This window comes from Vigna radiata, chromosome 10, assembly GCF_000741045.1.
Source record: "Vigna radiata var. radiata cultivar VC1973A chromosome 10, Vradiata_ver6, whole genome shotgun sequence".
NCBI classification, from domain to species: domain Eukaryota; kingdom Viridiplantae; phylum Streptophyta; class Magnoliopsida; order Fabales; family Fabaceae; genus Vigna; species Vigna radiata.
The window spans coordinates 17,839,732-17,862,256 of NC_028360.1; the positions used below are offsets into that span (position 1 = coordinate 17,839,732).

Genomic DNA, 22,525 nt, shown 5'->3' on the forward strand with positions numbered 1-22,525 from the left:
CCAAAATGCCAAAGAGAACGAAAGAGAAGCCAGACAATGCGAAAGAGAGCGAAAAGCCGAAACAGAGCCACAACGCCAGACCCAAAATGCGAAACGCGAAAGAGAGCTTACCTCAACAAAGTGATTGCGAAAGAGCTCTTTTTTTGGTTGGAATGAGGCCTTCGGATGAGACGAAAGCCGAATGGAGAATGCAGGGGATTGGAGAGATGAAGCCGAATGGGAGAGACAAATGAAAGAGAAAGTTCAAAACCAAAGTGAACAAGAGAAGAAAACGAAACCGCCAAAATAAAATTTCATTTAATTGACAACATCCAATAGAAATTTGACACCTGGCCGGTGTCAAATTTGTGTCAAAAAAAGGGTGTTAAAGAAACATTTTCCTTAAAAAAAATGTTATTAAAATGACTTTTCCATAATTGTTCTCGTGTTAAATCGGTCTATTTTAAAGTGAACTTTATTTTACAATCCTGTATAATTAAAAATTGGGGGTTACTCCCTGCACCTCCCCAATTCTAACCCCCACCCCCCCATTCTACTTTTACCCTTTTCTCTATTTTTTCTATTCCAATTTTATCCTTTACCAAAAATTTATATTTAGAAATATAATTTTATACTTTTATTCTCCCACCCCCACATAACCTATTTATTTTTATAATTTAAATATTTTATAAATTAATTCTAAATACAATAAACTAATAAAACAAAAAATTAAAACAAACGTAACAAAATTAATTGAAGTTAAAATATAATTACTTTAAAAGGAAAAAAACTAAAAAAAAAAATAAAACGGATAGCGACATCCGTTGACGGATAGCGACATCCGTTGACGTGCATGTCTTCTTCCCCAACGCGCACAACAGCACAACACAGAGATGATACGATGCATACTCAAACAGAAACACCAGAGACAACACAGATACACCATAGAGATGACAAACTCAAACAGAAACACCAACTACCCAATCCTACTCTACACATTGCATACGTTAAAAAAAAAAAAAAAATTAGAAGGAACTAACCTGTCGACGCTTGCACCGCCGCAACACAGCCGCACAACACGCTCTGCGCCGCCGCACCAACACCTCACAACAGCCGCACAAACAGACAGAGAGGAGTGGGAGAGTGAGAATCCGAAGTGGAAGAGTGGGAGAGTGGAAGAGTTGCAGAGTTGTTTCAAAATGGTGGGGTGGGGGTGGGGGTGGGGAATACGAAAAGGAATATGTGAAAAGAGGGGGAGTTGCAGAGTTGCAGAATTGTAAAAGAGGGGGGGTTAGTGTAGGGTAGGTTAAATAAGGGTAAAAGGATAAAAAAAAACCTTAAAAGGTTAATTTTGTATTTAAAAAAAAGTTCAAATAAATTGAGGGGGTGGGGGTTACAACTGGGGAGGTACAGAGAGTAACTCCCTTAAAAATTTAAACCATCGAAAGTAAAACTCTAGTTTTTAATTAAATAAAAACATACTTCGAATTATCTAATGTTTACCATTTAAATATTTATATATACTATGAACATAAAAACATTTACAATTTAATATTTCATAATTACCCTCTTTATGTACACTAAGTCTTCTTATTTTTACTTAATGAAGTTATTTATCTATAATAAAATGATTAATTTCGAAATTATTTCCTGAATTTCCAAACTTTTTATTCATTATCGTATTCAATAATATCAAATATTTTTCATAAAAATAAAATATGTATATAATATCATATTTAATACATTTTTAAAGGTTTAAATTTATCATATCTCAATACTGATGATATTGATGTTTTAAATTTAAACTTTAAATTTCATTCAAAAAAAATTCCTAAAACTTATTTGTTAGTGACTCCTTTTCTCACACTTTCTCCTTATCACTATACTTTAAGAAGAAATTTAGGGCTTTTATATTAAATAAATAAGATATTGATATATAACAAATATTAGGAAAATACTTTTCCTCTATTTACTAATGAGTCTTAAACTCGTTACCATTGGCTTTTATTTGTGCTTTTTTTTAGATCAGTAAATATATGTTATATTAAAAAAAAAAGTAGAGGTTAAGGAAAAAAACAATAAATACATTAATTATTACAAAAGACAGATGATGTAAAACAATAAAAAAAAATAGACAGTTTAAAAATATAAAAAAATAGACTATCTAAATATATGTAATGAGATAAAAATAAAAATAAAAAATTAGGCTATGTAAAAAATTGTATAGAATAAATTATTTAAAAATACAAAGATAGAAGATACAAAAAGATACAAAAGCAAATCAATACGAAAAAAAAAAGGTTAAATGATGCACAAAAATCTAAAAAATAGATGATGTAAAACTATAAAAGATAGATCATAAAAAAATTATAAAGAATGGGTATAAAAATACATATATTAAATAATAAAAAACATGTAAATAATAAATAATTTAATTTTCAATATTTTTCCAATAAAGTTGGATATTTTGATTAATTAGTACTTTTGCAATTAAGGAAACAATTTCTCATGTCAATCATATGTGTTTTTTTTACGTATATAGACAAATTTGAATAAAAATTTAGGGTTGTAGGTTTCGAAATTACAGATTTAGATAAGTCGTGGGAACCTAGACAACTTCAAATGAAGAAGTTGTACCCTCCTACACCACTTCAGCTTCACACATGAGTCAGATGTGAATTTGTGCACCCTTAAAACGATTTCAGACATTGATAATCAATTACCAAACCTTGTAATCAATTACAGAATGTTGAACTTGAGTGTAATAAACAAAATATCTCTTGTAATCAATTACAGACCTATGGTAATCCATTACCACAGGGTTTTTGTGTTAAAACAAAGAGCATTTTTGGTTTTGTGGACTATGTTTGTTAATTACTAATAATTACTAAATTTTTCATTTAAATTGTTACCATTTAAATTAACATTTTTATTATTACATTATTATCATTTAAATTAACATTATTAGAGTTCCCATTTAAATTGTTACCATTTAAATTGTTAATTATATACAAATTAACATTTTATTATTATATTTAAATGAAAACTATATTAATTACCAATTATATATAAATTAACATTTCTATTATTGCATTTAAATGGAAATTATAATAATTACTAATTATATACAAATTAACATTTTTATTATTACATTTGAATTGAAAATGTAATAATTATTAATTATATACAAATTAACATTTTTATCATTATATTTAAATTAAAATTATAATAATTATTAATTTAAATAGTAACAACTTAAATGAAAATTCTAATAATTACTAATAATTAACAATATATAACTACACGTTTTTTAATTTTATTAAAATAATTTTTAAAAAAAATTAAAATAATTATCTTACGAGTTTTATTTTTTAATTCAAAACTTTTTAAATTTAACTGTTTTAATATTTTTTAAAGTAAAATAATTATTTATAATAAAATTATTACTTATAAAATAAATAAAAAATATCTTAAAAAATTATAAAAATTATTTACATTTATTTTTATAACAAAAGAGTTTTTTTGTTCAGTAGGTATGTTTGTTAATTATTAATAATTATTAGAGTTTTTATTTAAATAATTACTATTTAAATTAGTAATTATTAAAATTTCAATTTAAATGTAATAATAAAAATATTAATTTGTATATAATTATTAATTATTACATTTTCAATTTAGATGTAATTATAAAAATGTTAATTCTATATAATTAGTAATTATTACAATTTCCATTTAAATGTAACAATAAAAATATTAATTTATATATAATTAGTAATTATTATAATTTTCATTTAAATATAATAATTGAAATGTTAATTTGTATATAATTAATAATTTAAATGGAAACTTTAATAATATTAATTTAAATGGTAACAATGTAATAATAAAAATGTTAATTTAAATGGAAACAATTTAAATAGAAACTCTAATAATTAACAAATATAATCCACAAAATCAAAAATACTCTTTGTTTTAACAGTAAAATTCTCTAGTAATCGATTGTCATAGGTTTGTAACAGGTTACAAGAGAAATTTTTCTTATTACGCACGAGTTCAACATTCTGTAATTGATTACAATGTCTGGTAATCGATTACCAAGGACGAAATCGTTTTAGGAGTGTATGATCTGACTCGTGTCTCAAGGTGAAGTCATGTAAAAAAACACAACTTCTTCATTTGAAGCCGTTTGACTCCTATGACTTACCTAAGTAATTTTGAAATTTTTTGCTTGCATCCGTAATTTTTTGTTTAAATTTTTCTATATAAATACAAAACCCATCTTATGTTAACACAGTTTTTTAAGTTAGAAAAATAATATGTTAACAGTTTTTTTTATAACATTTTAACATAGTATAGTACATATGTTAGTTTTTTCATTAGATTTAAAATACCTTAGTATAGTAATAAATAAATGATGAATCAAAGGCATATAATTAAAAAATAAATAAAAATTATTTAGGTGTTTGATAAAAGTAATTGTTGTTATTTTTAGATTTGAAAATACCATATAAGAAAAGTAGAAAGCTGAATGAAGGAAGATTGGCGCAGAGTGAGACGTGAATAATGGTTAACCCGTCGTAAACGAGAAGATGAAGGATGTCTTGCAATCCAAAAAATTAGCAAACCCAAAACTGTATTCAAGCATGCCATGTCTCCATCTCTTTGCCATGGTTGACACGTTCAAGATATAGTATGTAGTTTTACTTTTATATGGGGTTTATAAACTTACAATTTCAAACAATTATTTTTTAATTCTTCAAAAATAAATTTATAAAAGTTAATCCTCTATAATACACGATTACCCGTGTTTACTCTATTAAAACAAATATGTAGAAATTAGTTTTGCTGTTAATTATTTTCCATTTGTTATGTTAATTTTATTTTTTATTTGTCAAACGGATAACACCTTATACCATATATCGCTTTTTATTAATGAATTATAGAAAATAAAATACATATTTTTGGAAATGTACATCTTTATTTGTTAAATCTTTTTTTTTTTTAAACATGGAGTATATAATTGTTTTTATTAAGAAATTAAATTGATTAAACGAGTGAAAAAAGGACCTATTTTAAGTTCATTACATTATATATTCGCACATTGAAACATGTGTTTCATTTTCTCTATGGACTGAAAATTATGTTCGAAATGATTTAAAGAACTGAAAACTTAATATGTTTTTGGAAAATTATAATTTCTGTAGATTTTTTTTAATGACTAATTAAATACAAACAATTAATAATTCTCAAACTGAAGACAAGTTTAAGTCTTTCAATAAATACTAACAATATATAATTAAATAAAAAGTACACGCTGATTTGATTAAATGATAGCTTTTTTGATCTTCTTCTATACATTAAGAATGAGCTGTATAATAAATAAAATTCTTTCTTCCTGAATTGGCGCATGCAGAGGTATGGAATTAGACCGTATCACAAATCTTCAATGAGCATATAAATTCAACTACAAAAATATTTATGTACTATAACATTTGGTTAAGAACAATTTTCAAGAGTCATGGTATTACACTTAAACAAGAAGGTTAAGTTTCCAATATACAATGCTTGAATAACCAATTAAATAATAATAACGAAAATTATGATAAATTATTATTCTTTAACAACAATTAAACTAAGATTAAGAATGATGTTATTTCATTTCAAAGACTCATAGAAGCCATTTACAATAGCATAAATTAATAATTACCTTAAAATTATGCATTTATTAATATAATAATTTTATACTCTGAATACATACTCGATCATCCAATTGTGCTTTAGTTAATACCCTCTTAAATAGATCTCAGATTTAGAAATGTCTGTAGAATATTAAAGATCCCAGATTATCTTACTTATTAATTTCATCACTTATCAATTCTTCATTAAGAATTTCACAATATTATCTTTAATAACTTGAACAAAGACCTGTACACTAAACATATTGTTAACAGACTTTAGTAACTTGAGCAAGCTAAAAATTAAGAATATCTGGAGCACAAAAGTTTCAGTAAAATACTTAAATTTAAGATATAAGTTTTATATATAAGAAATTATTAAAATAGGTTGATATAAACATGACAAATGTAATAAAATTAAGACCTTTATCTTATATGTTATTTTGAATCTTAAAAATAAAAGAATAATATTTAAAAATTAATATAATGTTTTATAAAGAATAATATTAAAGTTACATCCAAATACAATGATAAAATAGATATTTTCAGTAGTAACAAATTGAAATACAGATAAGAAATTATAAAATTGTGAGTTTTATAAAATCACTCAGACTAAAATTTGTAAAAACTATTTAAAAATTATGTGACGTAACATGTTAAATTAGAAAAGAAAAAGTATTGAAAAATTGCTGATGAAACTTCTTGCGTTATAAAATGTTATAAACTATTTTTTAAAATAACATTTTTTTCTAAGGGAACCACAAAAATTTGAATAGAATAAGTGAACGATAAGTCTAGATTGAGAGTCTTTATTACAATTTATGTTTTCCCTTATTCTAGCTTACAACATTCATAATTTAAATGAAATTATTGAATTTATTTTCACTTATTTTTGGTAATAATATTTTTAATTTAAATGAGATTGTTAGAATTTTTTTTCACCTTCACAAAATACATTATAATGATGTTCATTTTATTTAACTTTTTAAATAGAAACTTAAAAGACATTAATAGTCTAGCATTTTAAATAATTAAAATCCAAAATTGAATATTCTATCACTAGTCTGATAATGACTTTGACATTAAATGCTGTTAATATTTTATAGGAAACAAAAGATTAGCTGTTGAATACTTGATGGTGAACAGGAGGCAAAGTAAAAGATTATTTCCAAAAAAAAAAAAAGTAATTAGTGTTAACTTGATAGAGACAAAATCCCCTTACTAATTGGTTTCTGTAATTTAATTTACCAGCGGAGAGCATTACCCCGTTTAAATGCATACAATGTCACTTGCAAATATAAACCAAGAAAGATTTGTGTGGACTTTAGGTTTAGACTTCAATACTTTAAAGTTTCTAAACATATGTAATAACATTTTCCAACACAATCATTAAATATGTATAATTCATTTATTCATAGACGAAGCGAATAAATTCGTACTTTTACAAAGTAAAAAGACATCAAACCTAGTTTGCAAATATGGTAAAAGACGGGTACAGTAGAGCGAGACAAAGAAAAGACGATGATGTTTAAACTTAGTACAAAACCAGTTGCTCCTGTAACAACAGCATGCACGCACACACAAATGGATTCAGAGAATTTGTTTTGAAATTACTACATAACTGGGTAAGAAGCTTGCATAGCCACGCCACAAACACCTCCATGTTCACCACTGTCCCTCAGCAACTTCATGTATCCGTTCTCTCCCCATCTTTCACCCCATGAATTCTTTATCAACCAGAACTTTTTGCCGTCTTCGGTAGTACCATAACCAATTATAGCAACTGCGTGGTTCAGCTGATTCCCGCATGGTCCTTCAAATACATCACTCTCGTATGCCTTAAAGTTTTGATTAACAGCAACGCCAACAGACACAGGTTGGTTGGCCACGGCTTGTAGTAGTTGCTCTTCACTGTTTTCAGGTACATCTGCATAACCACTTATTTGAGCTGCGATCTGTGCCGTCTGACATGTTCCATCAATTCCTTGATATGGGTAGTCACTTTCTTTAGCGATACCCCCGTTTTCTGTGATATAGTCGAATGCCTTATCCGGTAAACCTCCATCACACCCGTAGCTATCGTTATCGCAGTCCACTAATTGTTGCTCTGAGAATGAGATCAACTTCTTGTTAGTTATTTGGAAAATGCCTTCTACAGCTGCCACGGCTGAAAAGGCCCAACAGCTTCCTGCAATTTAACCATGGAGTAGACTAATAATGTCACAAGTGAAAGACATCAAATTATTCAGTATAAAACAGAAGATGAAGTTGTGATTACATACCACATCGACCTTGGTCCTTAACATCGGTGACGGCTCCTCTCTCTCTCCAGTCCAAGCTTGTCGGAATATCCTCCACATTCAAGGGTGTAGCTGGGGTTGAACGTGGTAGGCTTGAGTTCACCTTGAGTCCTGTGTGTGAAGCGATAAACTCTTCTTCGGTTAAGTCAGAAAATGGATTCAGTCCCAACTTGTAACTCTTGTTCCCGGCATTGTTGAACTTCTCTATGTATTCCAAGTTCTTTACAAATATTTTGAACCGTTTTCCTTTTTCTGCATCATCAGCGTATGTGCGTCCGTGTTGGGACTTCCAGTGCTGGAATGCTTCAGCAACAGAAGATTCATACAATGTTCGGGACATAGCTTGATAAGCACATGTCCACAACATCACAGCGCAAACAGCAATGAAATGCTTCATTTGAACTGAAGTAGCCATTTTCTTTTAGAGACTAAAGAAGAGATACGTTGTATGAAAAGTGGGTATGAAAAGATAGCAGTGATTTGGCANATTTATAGCACATAAAATCCTATTGCCTTGCGATAATCTCGGTATGTGTTCACGTCACACTAATCATCCTTTTGCCCTTATGTTGGTCTCTTCTTGTTTATGATTGACCGGAAACTGCAATTCAATGTGTCCAATAAATACAGCTCAATCAATATATATGCTTCTTTTATTTTATTTTTTAAGGACAAAATATCTGCAATTTTTATATGACACCCTATAATTGTTCTTCTGTTAAATTGGTCTGTTTTAAAGTGAACTTTATTATATAATTACAAGTTTAAACCATCAAAACATAAAACTCTAGATTTTAATTAAATAAAAGCATACTTCGAATACTAGTGCAAATGGATATAAGAAAGAAAGAAATATAGCATCACTTGTTAAGAAAATGATACAATAGAAAATGATGTGACAGTTTTGTAAATATAGAAAATATATAATATCGTTTGTGTTGTAGGTAATCGATGCAGTATAAATTATTGAGAATAATAGTAAAATAATATACATTTATATTGATTTCACATACTTAATAAGAATAAAATAGTTATAAAAAAAATAAATTTTTGTAATTTTTTTTTAAAATAAAAAATAAGAAAAGATAATATTAAATTAATGTAAAAAATTATATGTGTCAACAAATTATATGTTTTTTAATTCTTTTTCGTTCCAGTTCGTTTTTCTCGCACCTGGTTCCAGGAGTTCATCACTTACTTGTACCTTTTTCCCTTCGAAATAACTCGCCTCTCTCCATTCAAAATGTCGAGCAACAATTGTTTCTGGACCTCCAGTTTTACTTTTTATATTATATTGATTTTGAGAATCAATTTAATAATTTAATATGTCTTCAACTTATTACATACCGATTATAAAACCAATATAATATCTCTTTATTGTAATAGTGGAGTTATCTAAATTTTATTTTTCTATACACTATGAATATAAAGAAATTTATAATTTAATATTCTACAATTACCCTCTTTATATATGCTATCTAAGTCTTATACCATTACTCACTACAAAAATATATGTATTTTGTTTTTTAGGGGTTATTTTTAGTGTTTCCGACGGTTTTAATTTCTGGGAAATTTTCCTCCGATTCTATAAAACTCTGGTAAAACTACCGTAACTAAACATTACCGGTGGAAATAATAGGGGTTTCAAAAACCGTCGGAAATAGTAGGAGTATTTTGAAAACCTTCGAGAATTGGTTAAAAATCGTCGAAAATAGCAGGGATTTCTTGAAAATCACTTTCTTGAAAACCGTCGGAAATGGTTGGGGTTTCCTCTAAAACCGCCGAAAATGTAATGATAGCTCAAATTTTTTTGTAATTTTGTAATCAACCAAAGGTTCAACTAAAAATTTGGTCCCTAGACACTGTTTTTCACCTTAGTCTTCACAAAAAGTACCTTTGCAATTTCGTCTCTACAAGAAAAATTTTTTTAGCAATGTGGATGTGCACTTTTATGTTTATAAGCAAACTAGATGATGGAAATTAAGCAGACTAGAATTTCAACCCACTCATCCTCAAAGTTGGTGTTCCCTTGGCTGCATCTTTAGCTGGTTTTATCCATGCATGGATACTGGCGAAGAAAAACTTATCTTCCAAGGTTTTTTCTTCACCAACGGATTGGGTAAATTTAATTTAAGAAACAACTATAATCACCAAATAAGTGGTTTAAGAAACAACAAAATTAGTATATACAGAGATTGAAATATTGTCTTTGCACTGCGTTTATCTATTGAGTTAGGAACTTCAACTCGCAACATTTCTCCATCCTTATCTGTCTTTTCTTTTTTTAGAAGTATCAAAAGGGACAATTATACCTATTGAATTATCTATATATATAGCTAAGCCCACTGAACAAGACGAGATAGTTCTTGTTGTATCCGATTGTATGGTAAATTAGATCCAATGCATTGCCTCCCTTTTAAATTTTAGCTTTAATCTACTTTGGTCAACCACTACTTTTTATTGACATGCATATCCAATATCTATCAAATCCTTCAATAATATGCCCTATGTTGTTATTCTAATAAATAAATTATCTAAAACTATAAAGGATAATTAATGTAAAATATTTAAAGAGTAGATTATATAAAATAGAAAGTTAAATTATTAAAAAGAATAAATGATAGACAATCTAATTTTCAATATTTTTGCTGTCTTTTTGAAGTTGGATATTTTGACCATAATTAGGAGGAGTCGGTAGGATTTGGCTATTTGCAGAGGTATACGTGAAAGATGGTTAACCCATCCAACACGACAAGATGAAGATGTCTCACTCCAAAACTTTCATTTAATTCTAAAACAAAATGAGATGAGACCAGAAATCTTCAGTTTACTGAGCATAATAAGTTAAAGCAAAGAAATATTCAAATTGTGGAAAATTCTGAATACTGAGACTTGAAGGATTTGCAGAAGCGTTAGTGGCTTGATTGCCGGATAGTTGAGTTTCATTCAGCTGTTATACAAAATGTGTCATCCAATGCAAAAACTTACTGTCAATACTAACTAACTTGATTAAAACTTAACCTTCTACGAATTTTCATTTATTTTTTTAACGAAACTTGTCAAAATTGCTTTTAAAATTCATGCATTTTAAATGTTCTAAAGTACGTTAAAACGAGTTCTGTCTAAGGGAATTACTAACTTACACGAGAATTATTTGCACTAGATTAAGTGAACAATATATCTAGACAGAGTTAGTTTTTATTGCCTGTGTAACTTTTTTCCTTATTCAACCAAACAATATTCATAATTTAAATGAGATTATTGATTTTTTTTTCACTTATTTATTTAGGTTAACAATATTTATAATTTAAATGAGATCGCTCAATTCTTTACCTGTTGAAATTAAATCCTCCAAAAAAAATATATTAGAATTTTCATTTTAGACAATTAAAACAAAAAATAATATTGTCACAATATGATTATGTTAAAGATATTTCTTTTTAGGTGTATTGAGTAGACATAGTACTTTTAATGATAGTTGTATTCTTAGTTATTTATACATGTTAAGTTAGAACTATTTTGGGTTGAGTTGAGTCGAGTACATATTAGTTAGTTAAATTGGGTTTTAGATGATCCAAGTCGAATTAAGTGTATTTTTTATTGAGTTGGATTGAACTCATGTCTAATCATAATAGTGTTGAGCCGAGTCATGTTGAGTTCATATCGAGTCGAGTAAAATCAATCATACATTAAGTCAAGTCGAATCATATCAAAACATATCAAATCACACAATATAAATCAAATCAAATCAGTTTGAATCAAGTCAATTTGAATTCTAATTCAAATTAAATCATGTTAGTTTAATGTTAGACAAAATGATATAATATCTATTTACAATGACATACTATTTAAGTTTATCCGAGTCAGTTAATTGAATCATAATTTTCCAATTAAGTTACAAATAATAAATATTAATTATGGACGAATTTATAATCAATGCAAAATATTTAGGTTACTTTAAAAAATCTGTAAAATTCTAAAAGGTATTTAAAAATTAAGTTGTGTTATTATTGATAAAATCTGCTTTGATCCTGTATAAAAAAGTCTTGTGCTTCAGATTTTTTTTTTCACCCATTTATGAGTTCAATAAGAAAACTATTTTAAAAAAGAGTTAAAATTGACAAATTAATTTTCCTAATATATTTTTTATTACTAATAAGAAATTGTTTAGTTTCAGTTATGCAATGTACTTTCACGCGTCTCAAGAAGAAACAACTGGTGAAACTGTTCCTTAACAAAAAAAGAAAAAGTTTACGTACGCACGAGCATCCAGAAACGCCGGAAATGTAATGTGGAAACCTTCAAACGTGGATTCTATAATGAAGAAATAAAAATATATTTAAAAGTTGGATAAGTTTTGGTCAAATGAAGAAAGAGAGGAAATAGAGAATCTTTTATAAAACAACATTATAATCTATAGATAAATATTTTGATTTGTGTCTGATCTTCCTAACCAACTTACTCTATCACTCTAAACTCCCATACTTTATCTATTTGGAACAAATTTCAATAACTGAATAAATTGTCAATAATTAAAAGTAATTTTGCATCATAATTTAAAGTGTTAATAATGTTTTTCTCCCCTAAAGTATAATATAGTTTTGGTTTTGTTTTTATTTCAAAGTTAGATTATGTTAGGTATTGATATTAAAGTGTATGATACCGTCTTTTTCTTTTAACCGCGTGAATTATTATTTTTATATGAATAACCGTTTATCACGTAAGAAAAAAAGTTAACTTAGTTAAACAAAGAAAATTATATACATACATTTCTTTAATCCAGGAATCTAACATAACCAGACTTTGAAATATAGATAAAAATCAAGATCGTATTATACTTTAGAGATCAAAATATAATTAATCCTAATTTAAATTATTATGTATACATTTAGAATATGGTTTTGCACTTAAAATAGTTATTTAGTATTAATTTTAATTATTTTATTTTTTATTAGCAAATACAATATATATATATATATATATATATATATATATATATATAAGATAAAAATAACTTCGATCATATCAATGCAAAAATCATAATTCACTATAGCCTGAAATAAAATGACTCGAATAACTACACAAATTAATCCATAAAAAATAAGTGTATTGAGCGATAGATTCCCCATACAAATTTTCATGTTAATGGATCCTTCAAATTTTCATTTACTTATATAAGTTTTTCGTAGTGATCTGATATTTAAGACACAAACTCAGTTCTCTTTACCTTTAATACAAATGGACGATATTTTTACTAGCAATTCGATTTCAATACTACATATACAGTATTTTTTTTAAGAAAAGTTACATCCAAAAACAAAACATGTTAAGTCGACACAACTTTGTTATGAAGAAATCGAAATTACCGATATGAATTTTTTTTAAGAATTTTCTTTTAGAAAAAATATATTCAGGAACAAGACATGTGAAATGGATACAATTTCATTGTGAAAGTTTCATTATCACACACTAAACGACTTTTGAAATGTGAAAATAAAATCGTGTACCTGATTTCTCTTTTAATATTCAAGTCCTGAAATAACAAACTTCTTCAATTTTAATTAATTACATTTAATCATATTTGTACAGGCTCATACGATTTCAGAAAACATTAAAACTGTGAGGCATGATATGACTTCTTCCAAAATACAGGAACATTGAAGTCGTGACGACCTATTTTCATATTCTGGAAATCACTGTCCATTATTAGAAATTCGATTCAAAGCCAAATTCTAAAGTGTCCAGTAAACAAGTCTAATTTTAAAAATAAAGTGTTTAGTGGTATATTTGGAACACTTTTTAATTTGATTTATTTGGGAAAAGAAAAAAGAAAAATCATCTTTGAAGCAAAATAGAGTGTAAATTGGCAAGAACTACAGGGAACAAGACAGATAAATAGCATAAAAGAAAAATTAAACATAAAGGGTAGAAAGAAGGAGTGTTAAAAAAAATGAAAAGCTTGAAATGCAGAGGAAGTTGGGAGGAATGAATGCATTAAAAGACTAACAGAAGAAAGTGGCGATAATGGCGACTACTTTCCACTATTTGGGTGGGACTTGGTGCAAAGAACTTTCCGTCCCTTGGCACGTCGTCGTCTTAAAATAGCTCTTCCACCAGGTGTGCTCATTCGTTTGCGGAAACCATGAGTGCGTGCCAATGATTTTCTTGATCTGTTTCTCTTTGTCTGACAAAGAGCAGCCTTCCCTGCCCTCACAACCAACCCACCACCTTTTCCTCTTCTCGCCCCAACATTAGATGTCAACTCCAATCCAAGTGACAACCCTTCACATTCACAATTTACTTCACATCAACAACAACTCCTATGCTCATTTGCAAATTAAACAAATCTGTCAAACACTTCAAACCCTGTCAACTATTACTAACAATACTAACAACTCTAGTTTTCCGCCCTCTCTTTATCTTTTTTCTTTGCTAAGTTATTTACTGTGAAGTTTCAATGCCAAAATGTGTTGAATTTTAATCATAGATTTAGTTATTGCTGGAGTTCTTAAATGCTATCAACCATGTTGATGAAAGGATGCCACTGACATATTCTTAACTGATGCACCTAAGATCTAGATGTAATCTTTGAACCATATTGGGCTCATTGGAGTCTCTTCTCCATCACAACCTACCAAAATTCTTTGAGCCAGGAGGATTAATAAACTCAACTAAACCATAAAAGTTCTGGAATCATTTGTTCTTATGTTATTATTGGTGGTCAAGTCTCATTTAGAGTTTCCCAGCCTAAAAACGAGTAAATTTAGCAAAATGTAAGTGAAAAACATTCAGAAATGCATCTTAAGGATTTTGGATTATGGATGGTATCATGGTTTGTTACCACACTCAAGGTAATATTATAACCAGATCACAAATCCTTAGAGAGAGAAGAGGAAAGAATTTCATTACAACAACTAAACAATGCCGCACTCATTCAGCATCTTAAAAATTTCCATTCAGGGAAACTGGTATGTATAGTCAAGTTCATAGGATTTGTTCAGACTGGATAACATATTCAGACTTCAAAGCTACTAATTGCATTTAATCCGAAAACCAAAGGTTAAAAATGCAAGCATTTTAAACAGGTATTATTGTTCTAAACAGTGATAAAAGGCTTGTTATGGTACTCGTGTACTACATAAATATATTTGATTGGCTTCACTTACAACCCATTTCATCGGCAAGTGGTGGCATCAACTCCTACAAGCTTAAATTGTCACAAAGAAATCCCTTTCAAAACCCAGAAGAGTAACTTCCGTTCCAAATTGTGTCCATGTTCAAGTTAAATTAAACCTAACCACAAAAGCATGTTTTTTTTTTTTTTTTCAAAAACCCATTAGCAACATAAATCCCTACATTCCTATTAAAACAAAGAGAAATCACTTCCAATTCAAAACTGCCACTTTTCCAACTAGAACAGCTATTAAAAAAAATGTTTAAGCTTGACATACCATACATTGACAAGGAAGAATTCAGCACTTCCTAAATAAAACTAACAAAAACAATGATAACAAAGGCAGAAGGAAATTCACCAAGAGTAACCGATTTAAAAAGACCTAGTGTGTAATTAGCGAAGAATGAGATGGGAAATAAAGGCGAGGAGTGAGTACCTGTAAAGGAGGAAGAGAGATGGGAAGGAGAGGAGAGGAAGGAAGAATGGAGGAGAGGAGAGCGAACGTTGAAGAAACTGCTGCGGCCAACGTTGAGAGAGAGTGAAGATGGTTTTGGGGCATTGAGAATGAGAGAAGCTGAGGGACTGGGCACTTTCGTGGCTATGCAAAGCGATAAGGAAGCCATTATACACTTTTTGTGGTTTCTTCACCTCTCTGAATACAAGTTTAAAGAAAGCAATGGGTACAATATCAATGTGTTAGTATGTTTAATTAAAGTGTACATGAAAAGCCACCTGGGGATGTAGCTCAAATGGTAGAGCGCTCGCTTTGCATGCGAGAGGTACAGGGTTCGATCCCCTGCATCTCCATTATTTAATTTATATCTTTTATTTTTATATATATATATATACATTATTTTTACTTATCCTTCAATTAATAATTCTCGTCACATTATTTCTACCATTAATTGATATCAATTACTATTCTTTTGTTAATAACTATTATTATTAGTTTTAATAATTTTATTAAAGCAATTATTATTATTTATCCCTATTACTATAATATTTATTTTTTCCATGATTTTTGTCATCATTTTTTTATGGTCACATTCATTACCATCATCAATAATATTACTACCACCATGTTGTTTAGATACAAAATTTTAAAACAAATGGAAATATGAATGTAGGAGAGTAATTCAATTACTTGGACTTGGATAAATTTAAATTCTACCCAAAAGTATGAACTTGAAATTGTTCATACTCTACCCTTTTTTCAAAAAATTATGTTTTGTCTATTGATATTCTTTTGAAATGATTCTTACTCTCCTCAATCCAAGCTATTATTATTATTATTATTATCACATTTATAATCATTTTGTTATTATTATTTTAATCACTATATTACTATAATTTTTATTTTTTTCATAACTTTTTTACGGTCACATTCTTTTTTAAGATAGTTTTTTTTATCATGAGATGACATCATAAATGTTGTACTATTTATTTCAAACACATTTTAATTGATATAATAGCTGATATTATTTTCAATAAATGTTAGTCTAAAGAATGTTTTCAACCAAAATGATCATAATGTAGTTAAGGTTATTTATCAACTAACATTATTAAGTCCTTTTGACCAATTTATTTACGTTAATCCAGTCTCATTTTATTTTATAAAAACTATATATATATATATATATATATATATATATATATATATATATATATATATATGTATATATAAGTCTAGCCTATATTCATTCATATTTTTATATTTGAAAAAAAAAAACAGATAACATGTAAGACCAATGGTTATGTAAACTTGTCTCATATTGGATAATTTAAAATAAACAGAAATTATTGCTTCAGAATATTTTATAAATTGAAGTTAAGATAGTCACTATAAATTATTGTCACTTCATTTAGAATAATAGATAATTTGATAAAAAAACACATAATCATATAAAAAAATTCTATGGTGGTAATTTGCATCAATATATCGTATAATTAACTATGCGTTACCAAGTACATTGATAATGATTTGTATTAATGTAAATTTAAAACAAGTACTAATAATCATAAAAGTTAATTCAAAATATTTTATAGCAAAGTTTTATAAATAAAATTATAAAATCATTTAAACTTATATTAATACCCATCGTATACAGTCATATCTAGGAAAATTTTATAAAACAAAATCATAATTTAAATTATATTCAATGTTTTTATAAATAAAATTTCAAAAAGATTTGTGTTTGTTTCAATTCTATGTGTGGTGTGGTGGGGTGATCATAATTCATAATCTTATACTTTTTAACAACACATACGTGGCAGTTTGTGATTGACCCGTTTCAAATTTTTTTTAGAATAAATTTAAACAGACCAATAAAATTGTGACACATATCCTGTTGTCAAAAAGTTGTTAAAAGAGTTGTTAAAATATCATTATCCTTTTTAAAAATTGACTTCGAAGTTAAATCATTGATTTTTACAATTTTTCATTTGAAGGAAAATTCCAACCAATTTGATACGAAATGATCTAAAATTGTTTTGAATAAAAAATCAATTCATAAACGACACTCAAAAAAGTAAATATCAATATTACTTTTTATTAATAAATTCCTATATTAAAAAAAATATAACTGAACAATAATTAATATGATCTGGATCGAAATCTTTGACAGTAAAATGATAAGGATGAATATGAGAAACCAACCAAAACCCAAGTTTAAAACAAAAAACAAAGCCATGGAAAATGAGAAACCTAAGAAAGAAAAGGAAACATAAGAAGCTACCATGTGTGGGTGGAAGGAACATGAAAATATCTGGGTTGGATCCATACTCCTTTAAGATGACGGCTTTCAGGTTGTGTTTTTGCTTCAATGCTTTCACTCCGAATTATGATGTCGCACAGACCACTAGAATGTGGAACTATAGTCCCGCATGTAGAAATTGAATCATTTGCCTCTAATAAACCCTTTTCTCTCTGTTCGTTCTTCAATTGAAAAATATTTTTACGTGTGGTGTAGTTCAATACTGATGATGACGAGGGAAATTCATCTCTGGTCATAACCAAACGATACTGGTTCCATTGGTTGGTCTTATTAGAAGCGTTGAAGGTAACGAGACCACAGTCTCCGTCCAAGAAATGAAATTCCTTCTTTTCATAAAACAAAGCTGTTTCTATTTTTCCGAATCTGAACCCCAAAAAGGAGGACTTAGCCCATTCATCTTCCCCCTTGCAAAGCATGGAGAGTCGTAATTCAGTATCACTGCTGCTGTCAAGTACCACAACAATGCAATCTTCAGAAGTGGGAGGTGCTGAGAATGCTGCAACATGCTCAGATGCGTCGGTTAAAGGACAATTTGGAAGCTCTATTTTTGCTCTTGAGAAGGGGCAGAAAAAGAACAATGAACCCTCCCCAAACAGAAGCAACCATCCTTCATAAGAGGCAAGGCACCTTGCACCATCAAGTTCTGGAAGGTTGATGGAGTAGCATTTGTTCTGATGGCTTAGCACAGAACACTTAGAACCTTCTCCTCCATACATTAGAAACCATGGATCACACAAAACAGATCTATCATACGGTGATACTTTTAAAGAAGCAGTGTTCCAATCTTTGCAAACACAACGAAAACTGAGAAAATCAATAAGCCCTAGACCATTCGCAATTTGCGAAAGCAGGTCACCAGGCAGATCTGACCAATTCCCAGTCATTTCTTATGTCTCTCCTTCAATCTGCCTTTCACATCGTCATATTGCACCCTGCATCCTACAAATATACATACACATAAATATATACATCTACCTTTCAATATATATACAATACCAACATTACTCTCCTCACTTTCAGTCAAGTTTGTTTTCATTTTCCGTTACAGAACTAAAAATCTCAACAACTTTAACATCTCTATAAAGATATTTAGTAGATGCTTGCATTCTTACAAACTCCTGACAACTCATATACATTTATTAAGATTCCCAAACGTAAATACAATCTTTAAAGAAATTTAATTATCACACAAATAAAAATCTTCATTTTTCTATAACATTATAACTAATTTTTTCTATTATTAGGTCCACTACCCACTATTCTAATGACTGTCACTATGCCCAGTATCATCAGGCCGTGATCCTAAACTTTTCGATGTCATGAAAAACTATGATATTATAACAATTTAAAAAATATTTTTTCTTGCACACTTTCTTATTTATTTTCTATTTTCTACATTTATTGGCACATGTTATAATGCTACGAAAGGAATATCAGGTGCAAGTATTATAATTATTATTTTTTAAAAAATAAAATAAAATCTTGTTGAGAGAATTGAAATTGAGAGGGCTCAAAGGCAACAGTGAGATAAATAGATCGAAAAGAAGGAATGAAGGTAAAGTAACGATCATACAGAATATTGAAACGTGGTCAGTTTAGAATAATGAAAATCACGGGATGATCTAAAATTTCAATATGTATAGAAAAAGGGGCTTATAAGACAAAATTGAAAGAGAAGTTATATAAAGGTAAAAAAAAAAAGAATGCTAAGAAAGAGTAACAATCTATTTGATTTCTTTTATCAGTTTATTTTATCTTTTGGTAAAACTCAGTTTTTTGTATTTACGTTTCTTGTATTTTTCAATTTTTCAAACATCTTTTATTTTAATCCACTTTTTTCTATAATATTTCCATTGCATGAATTCTTAATTAATATTTACATAAAAAGATAATTCATCAAATTAGATTTTTACATATCGATTTTGTATTAATTGTGGAATCATGAATGACTTCTAATTTAGTTTCAAAGATAGTTGTTCTCTAATACACATATCCAAACCAATTCGAGAAACAGATACATCCTATTGTTTTTTTCTTGAAAATAAAGTTTTGATCGTTTAAATATTACTATTAGTATTTATTTTCAAATTACCCTGTTAATTTTACACATAGAAAACTGTTTTTATTTTTAATGAAAAAGTATAACATCAGTTTGAAACCACTTCCTTCCATTTAATTTTCAAAATTTACCAATTGGCGATGACAATAAAAAAACATTTAGCTTAATCTTTTAATTTATGTTTTTCTTTTTCAATATAGTTTATATTTGTAAAATAATAATTATTTTTTATTGATATTTCAAATACATTTTTATTTGAAATTATGTAATTTGTGTTAATTATACATTTTTTTAGAAAGTAAAAAAAAAAATCTAACTATTACATTAGATTATCTATTATTTATATCATAATGTATAAATATAATTGATTTTTGTTTTTTCATTATAGGTAGACATTTTTTAATCTTTGTATTTTATTTTTGTTATAATTTATTTGTTAATAAAAACAAATAAAATTATTAATATGTACAAATTAATTATTTAACGTTATATAAAAGATTAAAAAAATATTTAATTATAATGAATTAAAAAATGAAACCATCAACCTAAATCTAATTTAATTTAATTCAATTTCTTTTACATTTAAATCGAACTAAATCAAACCAATATTATTTAAATATATTTTGTGATCAAATTAAACCTCAGACCCTTTGTTTTTTTCTTTGATGTAAATTAAATATCTTCTGAAAACTTAGAATCAATAAATCCTTCCTTTCAGGCAAGCTCTCTAACGTGCAGTTTATCCTTTCTTTATTAATTAGAAATACGAAAGGTAAAATTTCACATACCTTTCTATTTTCATGCCCCTTTTAGCATCTAACAAAATAATAATATTTTTAGTTTTATAGTTGATTAATTTTAAATTATTTAATATTTTAAAATAAAAGTGTCAATTAATTAGTGATATTAGATTGTTATTAAGTAGAAAATATACCCAAAAAAATTCCGCAAATCTTATTTAGTATTAAATTATTGAATGCTAATTAAGGAACCAGAATTAGAGGGTAAGGGTTATAAAAAATCCAAATCTTAACAATTAGATGGTTTGGAACTAGAGGAAATTAAAAAAGAAAAGAAATTACAAGCAACGAAAAGAAGTTTTTCCATATATTTAGAAAGAAATAAGAAATCCGTGAAAGGGAGAAAACTGAAACCCTAACAAGTTACCATGTCTGATCTGGAGGAACATAGCAATATTTAGGTTTGATCCATACTCCTTTAAAATGACGGCTTTCAGATTCCTTGGGCGCCTTTATGCTTTCATTCCCAATTAACAAGTCATAATTACCAGTATCTCGTTGAACTGTAGTTCCCACAGTAGAAATTGAATCATTTGCCTCTAAGAATGTCACTTCACCATTATTATTATGGTGTTGAAAAAAGTTCTCACTTATCCTGTACTTCAAAACTACCGCATTCGGGGAAGGAGCTGTTGATCGAGTCACATAATATCTCTTCCATTCACTGCTTTTAGAACGGAAGCTAACCAAACCATATTCCCCGTCCAAAAAGTGAAACTCATCCCCTTCGTAGAACAAAGCTGTCCTCATTGTTATAAAATTGAAACCCTCATAGGAGTGCCTGGTCCACGCCTTCTCTCCCCTGCAAATCATGAAAAGTTGTAACTCAAAGTTACTCAAACAGTTAAGCACAACAACAGTGCAATTTTGACCAGTGGGAGCAGATGAAAATGCTGCAACGTGGTCAGTTACTTCGCCGATTGGACAATTTGGAAGATCTATTTTTGCCTTTGAAAATGGGCAAAAAAAGAACAAAGAGCCCTCACGAAACAGAAGTAACCATCCTTCACACGATGCAAGGCATTCTGCCCCTTCCAGTTCTGGGATATGGCTGATGTAGCGTTTATGCTTGCTGCTCAACAACGAACACTGAGAACCTTCTCCTTCGTAAACGAGGAACCAAGGTTCACACTTAGAAGATTTATCTTCATGTGAGACTTTTGAAGAAGCAATGTGCCAGTCTTTGCAGACACATCGGAAACTGAGAAAGTCCATGAGCTCTAGCTCATCCGCAATTTTGGATAGCAGGTCATGAGGCATATATGACCACCGTTCTTCTTCCACTGCCATTCTGCTATCAATTTTAGTTGGATCAACGTCTGAGTTTGATTCTATTGGACTTTAATCAACGGGTGAGGTTGAAGCATTTGAAGCTTTGAAACAAAGGATATTCACAAATACTTGAAACAAATCAATGCAATAGGTAAGTGCCCTTAAAGCCACTCTCAAAACTCGTCTCATCGTGCTTTCTTTTATAGCCTAAAAAATTTGTTGAAAGAAATGCTGCGGAGAAACTTGCTAAACTTTTGTTCACAACTGATTTTATATATACATAAACAGTCAAACAACAATATATTAAGAGAATAGTAAAAGAAATAATATGATAACATACGAATATCAATAATATCCTTTTCCTTTTTAAATAATATCCTAACTTTTTTTTAAATGACAGTGCCGCATACTACCACTTAAAATGCGAACGACTTTTTATTCATTTTTTATGAAAAATATTATTATATTTAATTATTATTATTATAATAACAA

General features: G+C 28.4%; 4 protein-coding genes and 1 non-coding gene across 5 annotated transcripts; 1 reads left to right on the plus strand and 4 right to left on the minus strand.

Moving 5' to 3' along the window:
• Nucleotides 1-7,164: 7,164 nt before the first annotated feature.
• Nucleotides 7,165-8,373, minus strand: LOC106774952 (zingipain-1-like). The gene is made up of 2 exons (XM_014661976.2): nt 7,937-8,373; nt 7,165-7,842 (listed from the first exon to the last, which is right to left on the minus strand). The coding sequence occupies exons 1-2, from the start codon at nt 8,367-8,369 to the stop codon at nt 7,268-7,270; spliced, it is 1,008 nt and encodes a 335-aa protein (XP_014517462.1). The 5' UTR covers nt 8,370-8,373; the 3' UTR covers nt 7,165-7,267.
• Nucleotides 8,374-13,828: 5,455 nt separating this feature from the next.
• LOC106775761 (50S ribosomal protein L34, chloroplastic) lies at nt 13,829-15,777 on the minus strand. The gene is made up of 2 exons (XM_014662936.2): nt 15,565-15,777; nt 13,829-14,236 (listed from the first exon to the last, which is right to left on the minus strand). The coding sequence occupies exons 1-2, from the start codon at nt 15,749-15,751 to the stop codon at nt 13,986-13,988; spliced, it is 438 nt and encodes a 145-aa protein (XP_014518422.1). The 5' UTR covers nt 15,752-15,777; the 3' UTR covers nt 13,829-13,985.
• An 85-nt stretch (nt 15,778-15,862) lies between these two features.
• TRNAA-UGC lies at nt 15,863-15,935 on the plus strand. Its single transcript has one exon. It is a non-coding gene; the product is annotated as a tRNA-Ala (tRNA).
• A 1,621-nt stretch (nt 15,936-17,556) lies between these two features.
• On the minus strand, nt 17,557-18,832 carry LOC106774953 (F-box/kelch-repeat protein At1g57790-like). The gene is made up of 3 exons (XM_022787260.1): nt 18,362-18,832; nt 17,712-17,757; nt 17,557-17,607 (listed from the first exon to the last, which is right to left on the minus strand). The coding sequence occupies exons 1-3, from the start codon at nt 18,784-18,786 to the stop codon at nt 17,557-17,559; spliced, it is 522 nt and encodes a 173-aa protein (XP_022642981.1). The 5' UTR covers nt 18,787-18,832.
• A 2,292-nt stretch (nt 18,833-21,124) lies between these two features.
• LOC106774954 (F-box protein At3g56470-like) lies at nt 21,125-22,051 on the minus strand. The gene has a single exon (XM_014661978.1). It carries the CDS (start codon nt 22,049-22,051, stop codon nt 21,125-21,127), a length of 927 nt encoding a protein of 308 aa, XP_014517464.1.
• Nucleotides 22,052-22,525: the final 474 nt, after the last annotated feature.